The sequence below is a fragment of the Nicotiana attenuata genome, unplaced genomic scaffold (genome assembly GCF_001879085.1).
Source record: "Nicotiana attenuata strain UT unplaced genomic scaffold, NIATTr2, whole genome shotgun sequence".
NCBI lineage: Eukaryota > Viridiplantae > Streptophyta > Magnoliopsida > Solanales > Solanaceae > Nicotiana > Nicotiana attenuata.
The window spans coordinates 351,148-369,789 of NW_017670732.1; the positions used below are offsets into that span (position 1 = coordinate 351,148).

General features: G+C 40.7%; 1 protein-coding gene across 2 annotated transcripts; it reads right to left on the bottom strand.

Annotated features, from left to right (window-relative positions):
* Positions 1–952: 952 nt before the first annotated feature.
* Positions 953–7,466, bottom strand: LOC109242780 (methyl-CpG-binding domain-containing protein 2-like). Of its 2 annotated transcripts, none has more exons than XM_019409637.1 (6): positions 7,244–7,466; positions 6,280–6,330; positions 2,738–3,393; positions 2,539–2,592; positions 2,243–2,379; positions 953–1,391 (listed from the first exon to the last, which is right to left on the bottom strand). In XM_019409637.1, exons 3-6 carry the CDS (start codon positions 3,361–3,363, stop codon positions 1,234–1,236), a joined length of 975 nt encoding a protein of 324 aa, XP_019265182.1. In that variant the 5' UTR covers positions 3,364–3,393; positions 6,280–6,330; positions 7,244–7,466; the 3' UTR covers positions 953–1,233. The 2 variants fall into 2 exon arrangements, with proteins under 2 accessions (XP_019265182.1, XP_019265180.1); XM_019409635.1 differs by having other exon boundaries at positions 6,280–6,333.
* Between the last annotated feature and the right edge of the window lie 11,176 nt (positions 7,467–18,642).

Consider the following 18,642-nt stretch of genomic DNA (forward strand, 5'->3'; position numbering starts at 1 on the left):
CAGCCCACTAAGAAGGAAAAATGATTGAACAACCACTATATATTAGGACATGTATTAGAAACTTGAATCTTCTGCCAATAGAGTCAATAGTGTACAAAATTGAACAATGAATGGAAATTGTTAAACCAGATTTTGATAGCAAAAGGAATGAGCTTTAATATTATAGTAAGAAAACACATCCTATAATAATGAATTTAGCACTCCTATTCAAGATTTTCCTCAACTCCCATGCCCATGCAAATTTTGCAAAATACAGAGAAAGAGAGAAGATAGCAGTAGGTTAATGGCCAAGAAAATTTTAACTAGTTGAGTGACTGACATCAAAGATATCATTGGATTTGCCCTTTTCCATCCTTGAAAGCTACGCATAGTCCAAGACATCACCTAACTTTTTTGTTTCTTGTAAGCTAATACTCGTGCTTTTGGAATAGATTTCGGAAGGAGAGACGCTCGAGCTTGCCATAAAACCTCGACGATAAAATGCCCTATATAAATAAATCACTAAGACAAGTATACGGTGTTTTATGTGGTATAAATAATCTCTGAGGTAACAGGTAGTTTTGGAATAAAAGTGATTATATTTTGTGAGCTACAAACGTTATAGTGCATCTAGAAAAGGAAAGAATATAGTGCAGAGCACGTGCATGTCAATTTATTAGCCCTCCAATTATTACAAGTACAAAAATACAGATTAACAAACTACGGAAGCAGTTGGAATATAATACTAATATTCAATCAAACTTAACTAGCATTCATCTTTCCCAACTCACAATTTGGTAAAAGAAGGGGGTAAAAAATGACAAGGCAAAAAGGCATATAGGTGAAAGTTTAGGAAACTAGAAGTTTAAAAATCGAAAAATCAAAGGGGAAAAAGCTTATGTCAAGGGGGGTTGAGTATGAAAATCACACAACGGATGAGCAAAATGAACCATGAATATCAGATTTCCAGCAATACCATAAAAAAAAAGTTACTATATTTCAACCAAAAAAGCATTCTTTCTGTCTTATAACAACATTTTCAGCTAAACTTAACAAAGAACAAAAGTCTTAAAGAGTATGTCGTCTATATTCTGCTCATATCTCCTACACTCAAACTACACCAACAACCAGAAACCTCGGCATATAGCCATCAAAAAACCATAATCCTAGTTACAACAAGTTGCTTTGGGGCATCATAGACTTCATGAGATCATAAGCCCCAAAACAAACAAGATGAAAATCATCGACTTTCACTTAGATAACTGAATCACTGTCACCCATCAGTTTAGGTTTCTTTGGAGCATTACCGTCCAGTACATCTAAAGGGGCTGTATCAGAAGGTGCAGACGGCCCGGCTCCCCCAAGCAGTAAACCTGTATTGCCATCTGGAGCGACCCATGAGATAGGATTAACTGTCACAACAATAGATATGCTTGTCAGTAATGAGCACGAATTTTGAGCCGGTTGTAAGTGAAAATTCTACCAAGAAGCTCAAGTAACTGGATAATAAAATTAGCATTTGGACAAATAAAAAGTGATTAGTTTATATGGATCTCAAGGACATACCAGAGTAGATCACGATATACAAAACTTAGTCACAAGGTTTTCAATCTAGAATTACAACACACCACTCAATTTGTCCAACTTAACCAATTTTAATATTACAAGGTTGACAAAAGTATTGTTTACGGGCAAGGAGACAACAAGCTAGAACGCAACAAAGACTAAAATAGAGTAGAATGATGGATCAATGTTTTATTGATAAGTAAAAAGGCTAACTGCAGAAAGGCAAGAACCACTAGTGAGGTATCCTTCTAGGATGTTAAGTAGATTATTAACCAACAAGAAGTTCCCCATGATACCATTCTGGCATAAGAGTTCATATCAATTAGGATGTCCAGGTAGATTAAATATCTTTGGTCATATTCCCAATGATACCATTCTAGCAAAAAAGTTCTTATCTTAGAAGCGTTCACTTGTGAATGCTGATTCATTATAGACAGATATATGAGTCATAGAACACATTTAGAGGAGTAAAACGGTATCCTAAAGGAAGACTATTTCTTCTTTTACTTTTCCTTTCCGGCAGCTTTTAGTCATGAAATTTGTAGTTTTCCCAAGCAGAAAATCTTATTACCATTCAATTAATACAAACACAAATAACAAGTAAAAGTATAGTTTTTTTCCAGGCATGTTGCATGCAAACATCATCATAATGCTAGATCTTATTTCTAATTTAAGCATGTCTTATACACATCCATACCATCAGAAGGACCATCACGTGAAGGTGGTGGACGACGCTTCTTAACATAGTCTTCCTGTAGAGGTCTTGGGATCTGAAATGAAAACTGTGACGTCTGTACACCTTGCGCCACATACTCCGGATGTTCCTCCAAGTGCCTGGGGAAGAGGAGAGCATTAAACGACACCCACAATAGAAATGCAAATGAAAACACATATTCCCTATTGTCAGTGCAAACAATTTAGACCAGTCCAAGAAGACATAAGGAAAAGAAACATGTTCTGCAAAGCCAGTTCAACTTGATAAATTGAACATACTTTAGAACTTCAACCATGGAACGAAGTCTCTTGCCAGATGGCGAAACATAGTACCTGTAAATCATGACAAGGAAAAAAATTAAAGAACCACAGCATTTATTTTGCACATCGGTGCCAAGGTTCATAGCTTAAAAGGAAAGCATCACTTGTATTTAAGTATTAACAGTAAAATGAGTAGTGAAAGAAATGCAAGACATACACATCAGCAAACTTGGTGCCTCCTTCTGCTCTGATTCTTAAAAGCCGTTCCCACCCTGGAGGAGGCTGAGCAATGTTAGGTCTATCAATTGCCCACAGCCTGCTTCCATCTTGAGTGATGTCAGGTGGATCATCACACGATACCTCAGGGCGCCACTCACGAGCTGTTTCACAATAGAAGGGCTGCTCCAGTATGTGTTCCCTTATTTCTTCATACTTCTCCTTTGTAGGTATGAGCCGCCATTTGAAACAGCTAGCACACTGCACAGTAAATGCCCCTACAGATGGCAAAACCCTAGATGTATAATTCGGGAAGGAGTTTCTTCGAGCACGGAGAGGTTCAACTTCACCAGCAGCAGAGACAGCAGGATCATAAAGCACCAACTGGTTTTGAGCATTTTCACTATGATTCTCCTCATTCTCTCTGATCTGATTTTCTTGTTCCCCTGCTAAAGAAGCAACCTTTTCTGCAGGTTTCTCAGTAGGAGTCTCCGTGATGTCGGGGGAAGTAGAAACATGCAAAGCATTTGGCTCGCTGTTGACCTTATTGAGGTCAGGGTTAGAACCTTGAACATCATTTTGATCCATCTTTCCAGGGGTGGCAATATCTGGATGGTCTCTCTCCATCCAGCCAATTCTTTAATGGAATGGAACAATCTGAGAAAAACAAATACAACTTGTCTCATTCGGGAACTCCAGGAACAGTTAAAAAGAAGGTAACTCCAATTTAACCAAAGATACCACAATTCTCAAACGGCTAATCTGTTTATCATAAAAACATGACCTATTGTTTGGGTAATACATAATAATAAGGCCTGATCTGCTGACAGATAACCCCTTATAGCAGTTAGAACAAATCATGCATTTAATGGCAATTGAAAGATACAAAAGTCAAACCAAAACACGATAGACAGGTAGAGAAGATGAAACAATCTCCACATCTAGATTCTTTTAGTCTAGTACAGGGAAGTAGTAACTAAAAAAGTAAATCTACTTAAAAACCAAAGGACCTCGAAACCTAATAATACATTCAAGACATACCATAATAAAAAATGTTGTTGGCATTTAAAAGTACAAGATAAAGGAAAAGACTGACCATCCAAACATCATCAACTACAATCTATTTCAACTACAAATCCTAGTAGTATACAGATGACCAGAGTATAAGTTAGAAAAGATGAAAGGTGTGACTGAAAAATACTACATATAAGATATGAAATAGATCAACCAATGACTCCACCATAATACAGTTATGGTGAAAAGCTGAAAATATACCAAGTTGAACAAAATAACACAGTTAAATAATCAACTATGCCTCAATCTCGAACTAGTTGTGGTCGGCTATATGAACCCTCTATATCCATTCTATTCTATCGGGGTCCATATCATTACGACATACGTAATTTGTCTTTTAAAGCAAACAGGAGTCCTTAAAACTAGAGGTTCTCTAAATTGCACACTTATCCCTACCCAACACTGACATACATGCTTCTAACGGTGTGTAACAACAATAACTAACGTTTTAATTCCGACAAGTATAAGATGATCTCCAACAGAAATAATTTCTCAAATTATCAAAGAGCACAAATAGGAAGTAGTCAGTTCACATAAAAAAGTTGGAAATGTGTATGCTTGATTCAATGTACTGTACTACTATATAAAGAACCTAATTCCTTATATGCAGTAGCTTAAAAGCATTAACTATAGTATTGGAAAATGGCTAATCTGATCATCCGGAAGCTCATTTCAATGTCCTTATACATTACTGTATCAACTTGACAGAAGAAAGTTCGGTTATTTATTTCACCACCAACTGATCATTGAGACGCTCATTTTTGTACAGCATATCTAAGGCATTTTTGTAGAATCTAGGGTCAAATGCTCAGCAGACTTTACCTCCCAAATGTAATAAGTAGCCTTTTAAAAATGTTCATTTTTTTTCTTTTCGTGAAGACAATGTTAAAGCTCTCTACTCTTTGTTTTCATGATTTAGCTTACTTCAGGGCATCCTCAAAGCTCAGTTGTCATTTGTGACAACATCAAAATCACTGATGTTTAAAATAAAACACCAAGAATTTTAAGGACAAGAATTTTCAGAAAATGATAAGAAATAATTATAAAGAATTTGCTAGTTAAAATTGTCTTTGATCAAGCAGTCAACTACAATCGAGAATTATGAGAAGTTTCTAATCCCACATCTCCATTTCAAGCTCAAATCGGTAGAGCTTTACTTGGCATGAGGAGTGAAATGGAAATGTGTAATGTCAAATATTAGTTGAAGATTGATAAGTGAAACTATCACCAAGTGTAAGACTGTAAGGTGAGTTCGACATCAATCCAAAATGGAAAACCAAAAAGACCAGACTACCAGTTACACATCCTCAAAATTGTCAAATCTGCATATGTGGATTGTAGGATCAAAATGTCCTATCAACAATAGAGTGAGCATTCAAGCAATTCACAGACCACCTTTATCACTTCAAATTTCTAGCCTATAGGTATAAGCTACTGCTTTAAATGTTGAATAGAAGGAACAGTAATCAACTCAAGTCTACCAAAGTTGAACAATTATTGGTGGCTGAGGCAATAACAGCACCATATATAGAAAACTTGGAGGCGGTTGCAAAGGCTATGATTTGGGCAAGCTTACCTTATAAAAGAAAAGAAGAATAGCAAGGTTGCCTCCAACAATGATTAACAGACGAAAACCTAATCGTTTGGACTCCCATGACAAATATAGACATGGAGGAGAAACAAGTTGAAAAGGAAGTTCCATCTCTCCTACTTCTAATTGCATGGCGCATAAACATTTTACGTTATCTTCTAATCCTGATGGCAAGGGGAAGGTTTTAAGGTTCAGATCTCACTAAAATGTATCATATATAAGAGGTCCAGCTAAAAAAGTTGCCACTTTAGTGTAAAAAATTTCCAGAGGAACACCAGTAGACTGTTCACTCCAGATGTTGATAGATCCATAGGTTCAACAACCACATTGTTATTGGGGTTTCAGGCTGCATTCTTAGTTATCACATGGTTTATCCTTCTGTGCTTGTTTGTCCCTTGTTCTTTTATTCATCAAGTATAATTACCTCCTGTTCCCTATTTTTTTTTTTTTGGTTAAGAACAGAAGGTTAACGAGATACCCACATTGATAAGCTGTGTTATAGAGGACGCGATAGGTGAACAATGGACTGGAGTAATGTGGTGCAAGCACAAAGCTAGTCAAACAAATCTAGATTCTTGAAATATGTGATCTATCTCCACGACTAGATATTTACTTAGTAGCACTTCAGTGAACCTGGCCTACGTAACCGAGACACTCTACAAGGTGATAGAACCTGGTCTCGGGCAGGTTCCATCATTTTCTCTACTATTTTTATGATACATCACAAATACTTGATCTTTTGTGCCTGATCAGATAGATATTAGTTCAAGTGGCATAGGCGAAGCAAATTATAGTATCGTGTCGCATTGAAAACAACCCTACCCAAGGCAACAAAAGGAATCAACTGTTCATAATTACTGAGCAGGATAACGGCTTACCAATTTAACCTGCCAATCTGATTTTGTCTAGTACTTGCGAATCCCATCAAACTGCTGCAAACACAAAAAGTTGGCGCATGAAAAAACAAAAAAATCCAACTTCTCCGCAGACATTTAATAAACAAGCATCCACTACTTTCCTTTACGTAAACCCTAAACCCAAAGCACAACGTAAATTTTCCAGGCAGCATGGCCATGTGCTGGCATATAAGCAATTAATGTGCCCATTTTTTGCAGAAAAAAAAAATAGTATAATTCAAGAAAAATCACTATACACAGTTAACCGAAAAGGAACAAACCTTGATTCTGAGAAAAGACTAAAACTCAGAACAAAACATGTAAACTAAGTTGTCGATAGAAAAGAGAAGGCAATGAGAAAATCCAAACCAAAAAATTCATATTTTTTAACCTCTGAATAATCATCAAATCCAAAATTCACAGGATCTTCTTATCAAAACTTATAACATACACCAAATAGCTCAAAGTCGAGAAGAACATATACCCATAAAATGTCAGAGAAAAACAGAAAAATGAAAACAAAAGCACAGATGCCTACCAAATGTCAATCTATATCTTCAAAATTTTGCACAAAAGCTCATAGAACACAGATTAACCCCCCCCCCCCCCCCCCTTTTTCTTGTATAACCATGGTATCCGGGCAAGTTTGCTAACACCTCAGACTAATTCCACATGACAGACCTCGACTAATTCCACCAGACACACGGGATATCTGCTACCTCCCACCAACATAGGTACCAAGGTACCAGATAACTATTAACCCCATTACACACACTAATAAATCTATCCAAAAAAAACTTATCTTCACACAACAAATCTGGTCTACCAAGCACTTTAACAGATATCCAGAATGAAAACATCAATACACAAATGCACAAATTTAAAAAAAAAAAAAAAACACGTCTACATATAAAATGAGAAGCTTAGAGATAAAAAGAAGATATACCCAAGTCAAAACTGAGGGATCTGAAAGAATGATCATCCAAGATTCAATTTTTCACGAATTCCCAGAAAAGTAATATAAAGAAACTACGAAGCTATGGACTGTATGTATATGCACGCATATACATACAGATTTTGATGTCTGTCTTAGTTCTCTTTGGGAAGTGAGAAACAAACCGAGGCAGAGGGGAGAAGTATAACAGCTGAATTTATATCATAGGATTTTGTTTTGGGGTATTTATAGTTGTAATAAGATTATTTGTAATCCCAAAACAAAAACAAAAATGAATATTAATATGAAGTTACACTTTTACCCCTGATATTTCTGACTTTGAAAGTTGATTTGTTTGAATTTTTTGGTCAAACATATCACTACATCCTTTTTTTTTTTTTCAAACGATCCACCAGGTTGGTGCATCTCAATTCCAAATTAACTATGATAAGTATTAAGTACTGTGAATCCTTTTTTGATTACACTAACAGAAATATGCATGATTCATTATAATTAATTTTTTCGCAAGATGTTAATTTACTTTTTTTTTTTCAATACACCTTAATTCTATAGTATCGAATTCATCATAAAATTCATGTAATCATCTGTTTACCCTAAAAACGGATAACAATTGAATTTATATGTGGTTTTAAGGACACGTGATTTTACTTAGCACAAACTGAAAAAATACATAAATTGATATTGACTGTAAATAGAAATAAAAGCAAACCAAAGGAGATGTATAGCTTTGGCCCTTGAGCTAGATCGCCCTCGAATGAAACGAATACTCCACTGGAGAATATGAACAAAATAATAGAGTATTGAGAGCTTAAGAGAAATGTTTTATATTGCTTTGTATTGCGTAAAAATATGATCCCTTTACAAATGATCAGCTCCCCTTTACATTGTAGGGGAGTCCTACCCTTGATACAATTTTAAATACAGTAAGAAATCTCATGATTAGCTAATTAATCGGCCTCTTCTTGATACGTCGAGATTTCTGCCGTGATCCTCGTCCGATTGTGGATAATTTGGCTTTCCGTTATTTGGCTAAGTAATCTTCCCTCGATCTTGCTCGATCTCTATCCTGCCTGGTTTCGATCTTAGCCAACCTCGGTCTTGATCGATCTTTGGGTCACGAGCTCGACAATCTATCTTTACACCACGGTCCGATATAACATGGGGTCGAACCTTGGCCTGCTACGTTCCAGGACAAGCTCGATTTTGACCGTATACATATAGTCCCCTCGTTTCTCGGAGAGAAGACGACGAGAAACGATATGAACTTTTCCAATCCCATCTCGATGGGTCATGATGTAAGCGACGAACCGGACCATGACATCAGCGACAAGTGGATACTGAAACATCCTGTCGGTTCGGGTATCGAGGAATTAAATGCCTGTCAGTTGTTATCAGCCTCTACCGGTTCTGAACCGTCGCCAGCTACCTATAAAAACCCTACCCTTTCCTCATTCAAACTTTTACGCTCAAAGTCCTCCCTACCTTTTGCTTTTTCTTCAACAAGTCTCTCCGCTTTACAATCTTCACACCCAAATTCCTTGAACCTTAATCAAACCGCGTATCCTCCCAATCCTCTTTTCTCTTGTTCATCAATGGCTAGAACTTCTAAAATCGTGCCGCAAAAGGAGGCCGCTTCTTCATCATGACCCGCTGGCGATGAGGCTCCGGCGGAACCCCACCCTGAGGTATTCGTTCTGCCAGGGTGCCCAACCAACGCTAACTTTAATCTCGAAAAGACTCCCGCGGTGTCGGGCCGATATGAACCGGTCTCGAGTTATATATGCACCATTACCAAAGACACCCTCAAAAAGGTAAAAGAGGAGTGTCACTAGGTGAACAATGATGTAATAGTTCCTACTCCTGAGGAATCGATCATCACTCACGTGGAGGGGTATCTAAGTTTTTACACTTACCCTTTCACGATAGGCCCCTTAGACCTCATCACCGTCACCTTTTGCAAGAGGTACGACGTCACCCTCGGCCAAATCCACCCTTAATTCTGGAGAATAGTCATTTTCCTCCGTTTTTTCACAAGCAAAATCGAGGGATGTCCTTTCACCCTCGATCACCTCATGCGCCTCTACTCCCTGGCTCTATTGAGGGGGATTGATTAAGCTTGTCCACCGGGCCAATAGAGCCACGTTCTCCAGCATAGACGAGTCTCGGGATCGAGGCTGATGGACCGATTTGTCCGAATAAAGACTTCGGACCTGATCCCTGCTGAAGATATGTCGTTCACTGAGAATTGGAACATGAACGTAAGTACACTTCACCTTGAATTTTTGATTTGTTGTTTTACTTCCTGTTTCCTTTGCTCATATATGTTTTAGTATTGTATATATGACCAGATGCCGGAACCAATTCTGGAACTTAAGCAATGGGTCGAAAGCCTAGTGTCACATAGACCTTACTTAGAACGTTCGTGGATGGAGTTGTCGAAGGGCCATAGGAAGCTTCTTTTTTTTGAATGATTATCATTCGGGCGACTTTCTCGGGCTTACTCGTCTTTTTTCCTTTGTAGGCCTTGGGAAGGATGTGGAAATGAGGCCCCCATATGAAGAAGAAATCTGTTCCCAACTACCTACTCCGAAGCAGGCCAAAGAGAAGAAGAGAGAAAGGGCTTTGAGTTCCCCGAACTCGGAAAATCAAAAGCCAAAGAAAAGGAAAAACCGTAAACCCAAGGGGAGCAGTATCACTCTATCTTTGGACACAGTCCGTCAGGTAAGAGACGAGTCCGAAGATGAAGAAGAAGAGGGATCAAATCTGATAGCCTGTGTGCGGGCTGGTGTTTCGATACGAAAGTTCTCCGAACCAGAGGGGGTTGATGAGGGAGCCTCAGCCGAAGTACCTGAACCAGAAAAAGTTGAGGTCACTCCGTCCCAAGCCGAGATGGTCAAGGGAGAAACCGGGGGCGAGGCTTCCCGAGTAGCTGAAGATGTCCCGAGGGACGATCTCGGAGTGAGTCATATCTCCAAATCCTCTCAATTTTCGAACGCCATGATCTGCGAGGCCAATATGTTGGAGGGTCATTCTTGCGAGAGCCCTCAGGAGGCGGTCGATATTCACGGCTTCTTGGATAAAATCTAGTTCGGTGCTGTAGGATATGTCACTGGGCTTCGTGACTTACTAGTGCCGAAGAGAACCCTGTCATCAGGAGCTACTGAATCTGCATCAAGCCCAAGACTGGTGGACCAATTTCCGGCCCCAAGTATCAACCCCGACCGTAGGCGGAATATAATGTTTTCTGTACCGGAGGATGCCCGAGTCTTTTCTGCCCCCGTAGGAATTGTTAGCTACCTGAGATACTTGGTGACCAAAGAGGACCAATCAGTGATGGATGCGGTAGGGGGATCTTATTTGTTCAAAGAGGCCCAGCACGCTCTAAATCGGGTAACTTCGAGGGCCATTCCATTATCTTTTTTAAACTTTGAATTATAGATAATTCTAATATTTTCTTCCTAACTTGTAGGCTTCGGTGTTGCATCACGAGGCCTTCCTTCGAATCCGAGAGGAGCGCAAGGCTGAGGTTTGGGACTTTACTGAGAAAAGCGATACCTACAAGCTTCTCAATGAGAAGCTTCAGGCAGATTTGGTGACAGCTCGAGATGAGCATGCTGAAATGGACGAGCAGGTATTCCGAGTTCTTCACGATAATGAAGATGAGATGGGCATAACAACTAACGATCCGATTCTGTAGGTTCGGTAGAGGCTCGAACAGATCAAGGACCTTCAGAAACAAAGAGATGATATACGAGCCGAAGATGAAAAGTTCAAGGGGTGTATGGACATCTTAGCTTCAAAAAAGGAGGCTGTCTAAGCAGCGCTGGAGTCGGCCGAGTCTCAGCTTCGGGCTGAAAGGGAGAAAACCTCGGCGCAGGCCACAAATATCGAGGAGCTTCAGTCCCAATTGGATTATGTCGTCTCTGATAAAACGAACTTGGCCAATGAACTCCAAGTGGCCAAATCTGAGGTGGCCATGGCTAAAACTAAAGTTGATGCTAAAGTGACCCAATTTAAGGTTGATGTCGAGGCCATCCAGGCGAAGGCCAGAAGTATGGTGGATCATACGAAATGGCAAGCTCGAAGGGTAGCCCTCGAGGAGGTTCAGGCTCAGGGTTTTAATGTTGTGGCCGAACTCGAGACTACCAAAGCAGAGGAGACCAGATCCTGGAAGTTAGACTTTTCTAAGGAAGACTCCGAGAGCCTAAGCGGATCCGAAGACGGGGAAGATCCCAAGAATGGAGATGCTACCTCTAACGAAGACCAGTCCACTTAGGCCTTTAAGTTTTTTATTTTTCTTTTGCATCCCTTTGAGGCCATATCGACCGTTGTAGATTTTGTATTAGGCCAATTTGGCCTTTGTTAAAAACTATTGTGTATAAATATAAGGTTTTTCTTTCCCTTTCGGCTTTCAAATTTTTTCCTTTGCTTTATCATTCGTATTCACAAAGGTTGGAATGCCTTAGTATGAAATAATAAGGTTGTGTTCGAGGTTCGAACAAACCTTTCCTTTATTGCCTTTCTGGGTTAAGGCGTTATCGGGTTTTGATGTTAACGAATTTTTCTCCCAAAAATATCTTAAGTTTAAGATTCTGCCGAGGGTAGCCTTTAGAACTGGTTGTAAAAGAATTTTTTCTTTTTCGAAGGCCTATTTTTGTTACGGATTTCGGACGCCTCCGAACCGTGTTAAATTGGACGTAGCCTTTTAGTTCAGGTGTAGCCCAGTGAGCTTGCTTTCCCAAGTTATCCAGGCTTGCCTAAGATAACAGTCCCCGAGTGGGTATGGCCGTGGCCTTTAAAATTTGAGGGTTGCATAAAAGGTCTTATGCCCTCGATGCACAATAGTTAGATTTGTTCGAGTTTATTTTTTGGATGGCAGTCCTCGAGTGTGGGAGTGGTTATCCGAACTCTGATTACAATCGGCCTTTGGGCTCATTTCCATAATAGATCAAAGTACGGAATTGTAAAGTAGAAAAACTTTTTCTAGGACATGAGATAATTGCAAGGAAAAAATACTTCTCTTTATTCTTGTGAAAAATTATTACACATTCGTACATGTTTTGTGCCAGGGCTCGAGCAACCTATGTAGGTACGGTTCGTTTGACCGTTTGGCCCTTACAACAAATTTCACCTATCAAGAACCTGCTATTATGAAGTAACTTCCTCATAAAAAAGTTGACATCCAAGGGAAATTCCCCCCAGTATTCGAGGTTGATTTTTGAGGAACCTCGGATACTGTTAGTATTGTCTTCGACACCGAGTCGTGATCGGCCTTCGATTCTAAGTTAGCACGATCCACTATTACCTCATAAAAAACCTTGCCGAAAAGCCCAATTGGGACAAAAACTTGTTCAAGGGAAAAATAGTGCAACGCGTGCTTTCAGACCTAAAGGCTTCGTGCCGCTCCTTGTCGATACCCTGCAAGTGTTAGTAAAAAAATAGAAAGAATTTAAATAGGGTCGTACCTTAGCAGTAATATTGTTTATGATGAGTTATGTTCCAATTGTTCGGTAGTTGTTCTCTGTCCATCATTCCGAGCTTATAGGACCCTTCCCCGTGATTTTGAGAATCTGGTACGGGCCCTCCCAGTTCGTACCCAATTTTACTTTATTTGGATTTCGAGTGTTTAGTGTGACCTTCCTCAGCACTATGTCCCCAATATTAAACTGTCGAAGGTTGGCCCTTCAGTTGTAATACCTTTCGATTGCTTTTGGGCGGCCAATGAATAAGGGCAGCTTCGCGCCGTTCATCCAATAGTTCCTGGCTCGTATTCATGGCTTTGTCATTCGATTCCTTCGTTTCATCAGAATCCGATACTTGGCTCCCCGACCTCGACCGGTATTAAATCCTCGGCGCAAGCTAATGAGAACGGGGTATCCCCGGTATTGGACTTTGAAGTTGTACGATATTCCCATAGAACTTTGGGCAGGATCTCTCTCCATTTCCCCTTGGCGTCAATCAACCTTTTCTTGAGATTTAGGATTATGGTTTTGTTGGTCGATTCGGCTTGTCCATTTCCACTAGGGTGATAAGGTGTTGATAAGATCCTTTTGATCTTGAGGTCTTCCAGAAATTTGGTCACTTTGCTGCCAATAAACTGTTTTCCGTTGTCACATGCAATTTCGGATGGTATTCCGAATCGAAATATAATGTGGTCCCAAATGAAGTCGATGACTTCCTTTTCCCTGATCTTCTGATATGCCTGTGCTTCAATCCACTTAGAGAAATAGTCAGTCACAAACAAAACAAATTGAGCCTTACCTGGTGCCGATAGAAGAGGGTCGACGATGTCCATCCCCCACTTCATGAACGGCCACGGTGATAAAACCGAATGCAGCAGCTCTCTCGGTTGATGAATCATCGGAGCATGTCTTTGGCACTTATCACACTTTTGCACGAGTTCCTTTGCATCTTTGCACGAGTAATAGTCGGCTCTGATTACCTTCCGAACCAATGATTCGGTGCCAGAGTGGTTCCCGCATGTGCCTTCGTGGACTTCCCTCAAAACGTACTCGGTATCACCCGATCCTAGACATATTGCTAGCGGATCTTCGAATGTTCTTATGAGTAAGATTTCATCCTCAGACTAGCTAAATCGGACTGCTTTTGTGCGCAGGGCCCTCATTTCCTTTGGATCCGAGGGAAGCTTTCCGATCTTCAAATACTTTATGTATTGATTTCTCCAATCCCAAGTCAGGCTTGTGGAGTTTATTTAGGCGTGACCTTCTTCCACTACCGACCTCATAAGCTGTATGACCGCCTCGAGTTGAGCTCGTTGTCTTCAACCGACGACCCTAAGTTTGCAAGGGCATCGGCTTCGCTATTTTAATCTCGGGGCACGTGATGTAAAGTCCATTCTTTGAAACGATGCAATGTTACTTGTAGCTTGTCCAAGTACCTTTGAATCGTTCTTCCCTGACATCGAATGTTCCATTTACTTGTTAGTCAATTCTACAGTTCTAATAAATTTTCTAACTATATTGCCCGTGGGCGGCTTCAGTACGATGCCAAGTCCGGACCCTTTTACGTTCGAAGCACCGTCCGTAAAGAGGGTCCATATTCTCGAAGATATTCTCGAGTTTACCAAAACCTACCTTTCGACTTCGGTATTAGGGCCGGTGTAAAATCGACCACGAAGTCTGCCAAAATTTGAGATTTAATGGCCGTTCGGGGTTGATATTCAATATCGTACCTGTTGATTTCTACAGCCCATTTGGCCAGTCGTCCCAAGAGTTCGGGTTTATGCATTATATTTCGTAAAGGGTAGGTTGTTACAACATATATAGGGTGACACTGAAAATATGGTTTCAGTTTTCTAGAGGCACTTAGCAAAGCGAGTGACAATTTTTCTAGGTAAGGGTATCTAGTTTCGGCCTCACCTAAGGTCATACTGACATAGTAAATTGGAAACTATGTACCTTGTTCTTCTCGGACTAGGACTCTACTTACCGCTATTTTTGATACCGCCAGGTACAAGTATAGTCGTTCGTCCGCCCTCGGCGTGTGAAGAAATGGTGGGCTCGACAAGTATCGCTTAAGTTCCTCTAAAGCTAGTTGACATTCTGAGGTCCATGTGAAGTTGTTATTCTTTTTCAGCAACGAGAAAAATCGATGACTTTTATCGGACGACCTTGAGATGAATCTCCTCAGGGTTGCAATGCGCCCGTTTAGCCTTTGTACAACCTTCACATTATCCACTACCATGATATCCTCGATAGCTTTGATCTTATCAGGGTTGATCTTGATCCCTCGATTGGATTCCATGAATCCTAGAAACTTGCCTGACCCGACCCCGAATGCACATTTTTCTGGATTCAGCTTCATGTTATACTTCTTCAATATACCAAAGGTTTCCTGCAAATTCTTTAAATGGTCCTCTGCTTGCAGTGAGTTAACTAGAATATCGTCAATATAAACTTCCATGGTTTCTCCTATTTGTTCTTCGAACATTCGGTTTACTAGTCGTTGGTACGTGGCACCAACATTTTTTAATCCGAATGGCATTACGTTATAGCAGTGTGTGCCATATTTAGTGATGAAAGAGGTTTTTTCTTGGTCGTCTGGGTTCATCCGTATTTGGTTGTACCCAAAATAGGCATCAAGAAAACTTAGAGTCTCGTGGCCGGCCGTGGCGTCGCTCATGCGATCGATGTTAGGCAACGGGAAAGAATCTTTGAGGCATGCTTTGTTTAGGTCTGTATAATCTACACACATTCTAAGTTTGTTTCCTTTCTTAGGAACCACGATGATGTTTGCTAACCATTCCGGGTATTTGACCTCCCGAATGGATCCTATTTTAAGGAGCTTAGTTACCTCGTCCTTGATAAAGGCATGTTTGGTCTCGAACAAGGGCCTCCTTTTTTTTAGCGGGCATAACTTCGGGTCCAAGCTCAGTTTGTGAGTAGTGATCTCCGCTAGGATCACTTTCATATCGAGATGGGACCAAGCAAAACAATCTATATTAGCTATAAGAAATTGAATGAGTTTTTTCCTGAGCTCGGGAGTTAATCCGTGCCCAGGTATACCTTTCGATCTGGCAGATGTTCGATCAGCACGACCTTCTCTAGTTCTTCGAACGTAGACTTGGTAGCATCGAAATCATCAGGGGCGATAAAAGATCGAGGAACCCCAAAGTCATCATCTTCGTCCATCCCTTGCTTGTCCGATTAGGTCAAAGCTGGCATTGATGATTGCTATTTGGTATCTTGTTTTGCTTTCAAACCTAAGTCCTTTGTCAATGAGAGTGTTGATACCGGAATTACTTCATCGACAGCAAACATCTCCTTTGCGGCGGGTTGTTCCCCGTAAACCGTCTTTATCCCCTCTGGTGTTGGGAATTTTAATACCTGGTGAAGGGTCGAAGGTACAACCCTAATATTGTGGATCCATGGTCTTCTAAACAGGGCGTTGTATCTCGTATCACCCTCGATTACATAGAACTTGGTTTCCTAGATGGTACTGGCAATGTTTACCGGCAACACTATTTCTCCCGTATTAGTTTCGCAAGCCATGTTGAATCCATTCAGTACTCGGGCCGCAGGTATGATCTGGTCTTGAAGGCTGAATTTTTCTACGACCCTCGATCGAATGATGTTGGCCGAGCTACCTGGATCAATTAGCACACGTTTAATTCCAATTTTATTCATAAGTACAGAAATTACTAGTGAATCATAATGAGGTTGCATGATTCCTTATGTGTCCTCGTTGTTGATAGATAGGGTCCCTTCTGGTAAGTAATCCCGAGTTCGTTTATCTCTTGTGATCGACACTTTGGTGCGTTTCATCATCGGACCTTGGGGAACATCGACCCCTCTGATGATCATATGGATGACATGCTGGGGTTTGTCTTGTCCGTTTTGTTTGTTGGAATCCCTGTTTCTGAAGTGATTCTTAGCTCTGTCACTCAAAAATTCTCGAAGATGACCGTCGTTGAACAAACGGGCTACTTCCTCCCTCAGTTATCGACAATCCTCCGTCATGTGGCCATTTGTGCCATGATATTTGCATATTTGGTTGGGATCCCTTTGTGCTGGATCAGTTTGCAAAGGTCGAGGCCACTTGGTATCTTTGATGTGTCCAATGGCCGATACGATGGCAGCTTCATCCACATTAAAGTTGTACTCCGATAATCATGGTGCTTCTTTGGGACCGATAGTTCTATCGAAGCCGCTCTTACTCATGAGTCCCCGTAAACTTTGACCTCGATCATTTCTCCTTTCACTTCGTGCAGAATTTCACCCAGATCCGCCGCCTCTGTGGTCTTTGTTATACGGTTGATATCGATCTCTATTTGATATTGGTTCTTGGTCAATATCACTCTTGATTCTATCTATGGGCCTAATAGGCTAAACGGACCCAGAAGTATCCCCTAATTGATCATCCTCGACCCTGATCTTTGATTGATACCTATTATGTACATCGACCCAAGTGACAGCTTGATATTCGATCAAATTCTTCTTTAACTGTTGTGAAGCTACTAAACTTCGAACATTGAGACCTTGAGTGAAAGCTTGAACAGCCCAATCGTCGGTGATCGGTGGCAAATCCATCTGTTCCATTTGGAATCGAGACACGAATTCTCGGAGCATCTCGTTGTCCTTCTGCCTTACCTTGAAAAGGTCCGACTTCCTGGTTGTGACCTTGATGGCCCCGGCGTGTGCCTTTACAAAAGAATCTGCAAGCATAGCAAATGAGTTAACAGAATTAGGCGGTAAAGTATGATACCATATCATAGCACCCTTCGATAGAGTCTCCCCGAATTTCTTCAGCTAGATGGATTCAATCTCGTTATCTTTTAAGTCATTTCCTTCGATAGAACACGTGTACGAGGTGACGTGTTCGTTTGGATCAGTCGTCCCGTTATACTTAGGAATTTCGGGCATACAGAACTTCTTGGGGATTAGCTTGTGAGCCGCGCTCAGGGGGAAAGGTTTTTGTACATACTTTTTGGAATCTAGTCCTTTCAATATTGGTGGTGCCCCCGAGATTTGGTCGACCCTGGAGTTATAAGTTTCCACCTTCTTATCATTTTCCTCAATCTTCGTTTCCCCAGTCTCGATTCACTTTGTTAGTTCTTCGAGCTTCTTAACGATAGCAGGATTGGTCTTTGATTCCTTCTCGTTCGACTTCCCCGAAACCGATTCGACCCTGGGTACAATTTCTTGGGATGGCTCGAATTCTACCCTGCTCGGTGTGTGGTTCTGGTTTTGGAGCTGGGCTATCGCTGCCTGCTGAGCCTGCAACATTTCGAAGATCACCCGTAGGCTAATCCCGCTATCCTCACTGCCAGCGCACTCTGAGTAGCTGATCGGGGACCCCCGCGGACATTGCTTTCGGGATCGACGGCCAAATTTCAATTGATGGCTACATGTGAACTGACGTCGATTGGATCTACATTCGGAATTCCATCGAGGCCAGCAAGGGGTATAGCGTTTCCAGGTGCAATGTTCTCATTTTCGCCGTGGTGGCTGAGATCATTGTCAATGTGTTGAGGTGCTGATTGGGAGTTTGACATTTTTTAAATCTTGTAATCAAAGATAGTTCAAGGAGCAAGTATAAAATAGTGTGTGTTACGAAAGTTTTTACCAGGTAATCACTATTATCCTTAGCCCCGCGGTGGGCGCCAAATTATCCTAAAAACGGATAACAATTGAATTTATATGTGGTTTTAAGGACACGTAATTTTACTTGGCACAAATTGAGAAATTACGTAAATTGATATTGATTGAAAATACAAATAAAAGCAAACCAAAGGAAATGTATAGCTTTGGGCCTTGAGCTCGGTCGCCCTCGAACCAAACGAATATTCCACCAGAGAATATGAACAAAGTAACAGAGTATTGAGAGCTTAAGAGAAATGTTTTATATTGCTTTGTATTGCGTAAAAATGG

What these genes read in the sequence shown, in the direction of transcription:
- LOC109242780 (XM_019409637.1), bottom strand. Translation starts at nt 3,363, where the DNA reads ATGGAGAGAGACCATCCAGATATTGCCACCCCTGGAAAGATGGATCAA. An exon ending in GGCACCAAGTTTGCTGATGT is followed by an intron (nt 2,593 to 2,737) that starts GTATGTCTTGCA and finishes CATGATTTACAG; the next exon opens with GTACTATGTTTCGCCATCTG. An exon ending in TCCATGGTTGAAGTTCTAAA is followed by an intron (nt 2,380 to 2,538) that starts GTATGTTCAATT and finishes CCTCTTCCCCAG; the next exon opens with GCACTTGGAGGAACATCCGG.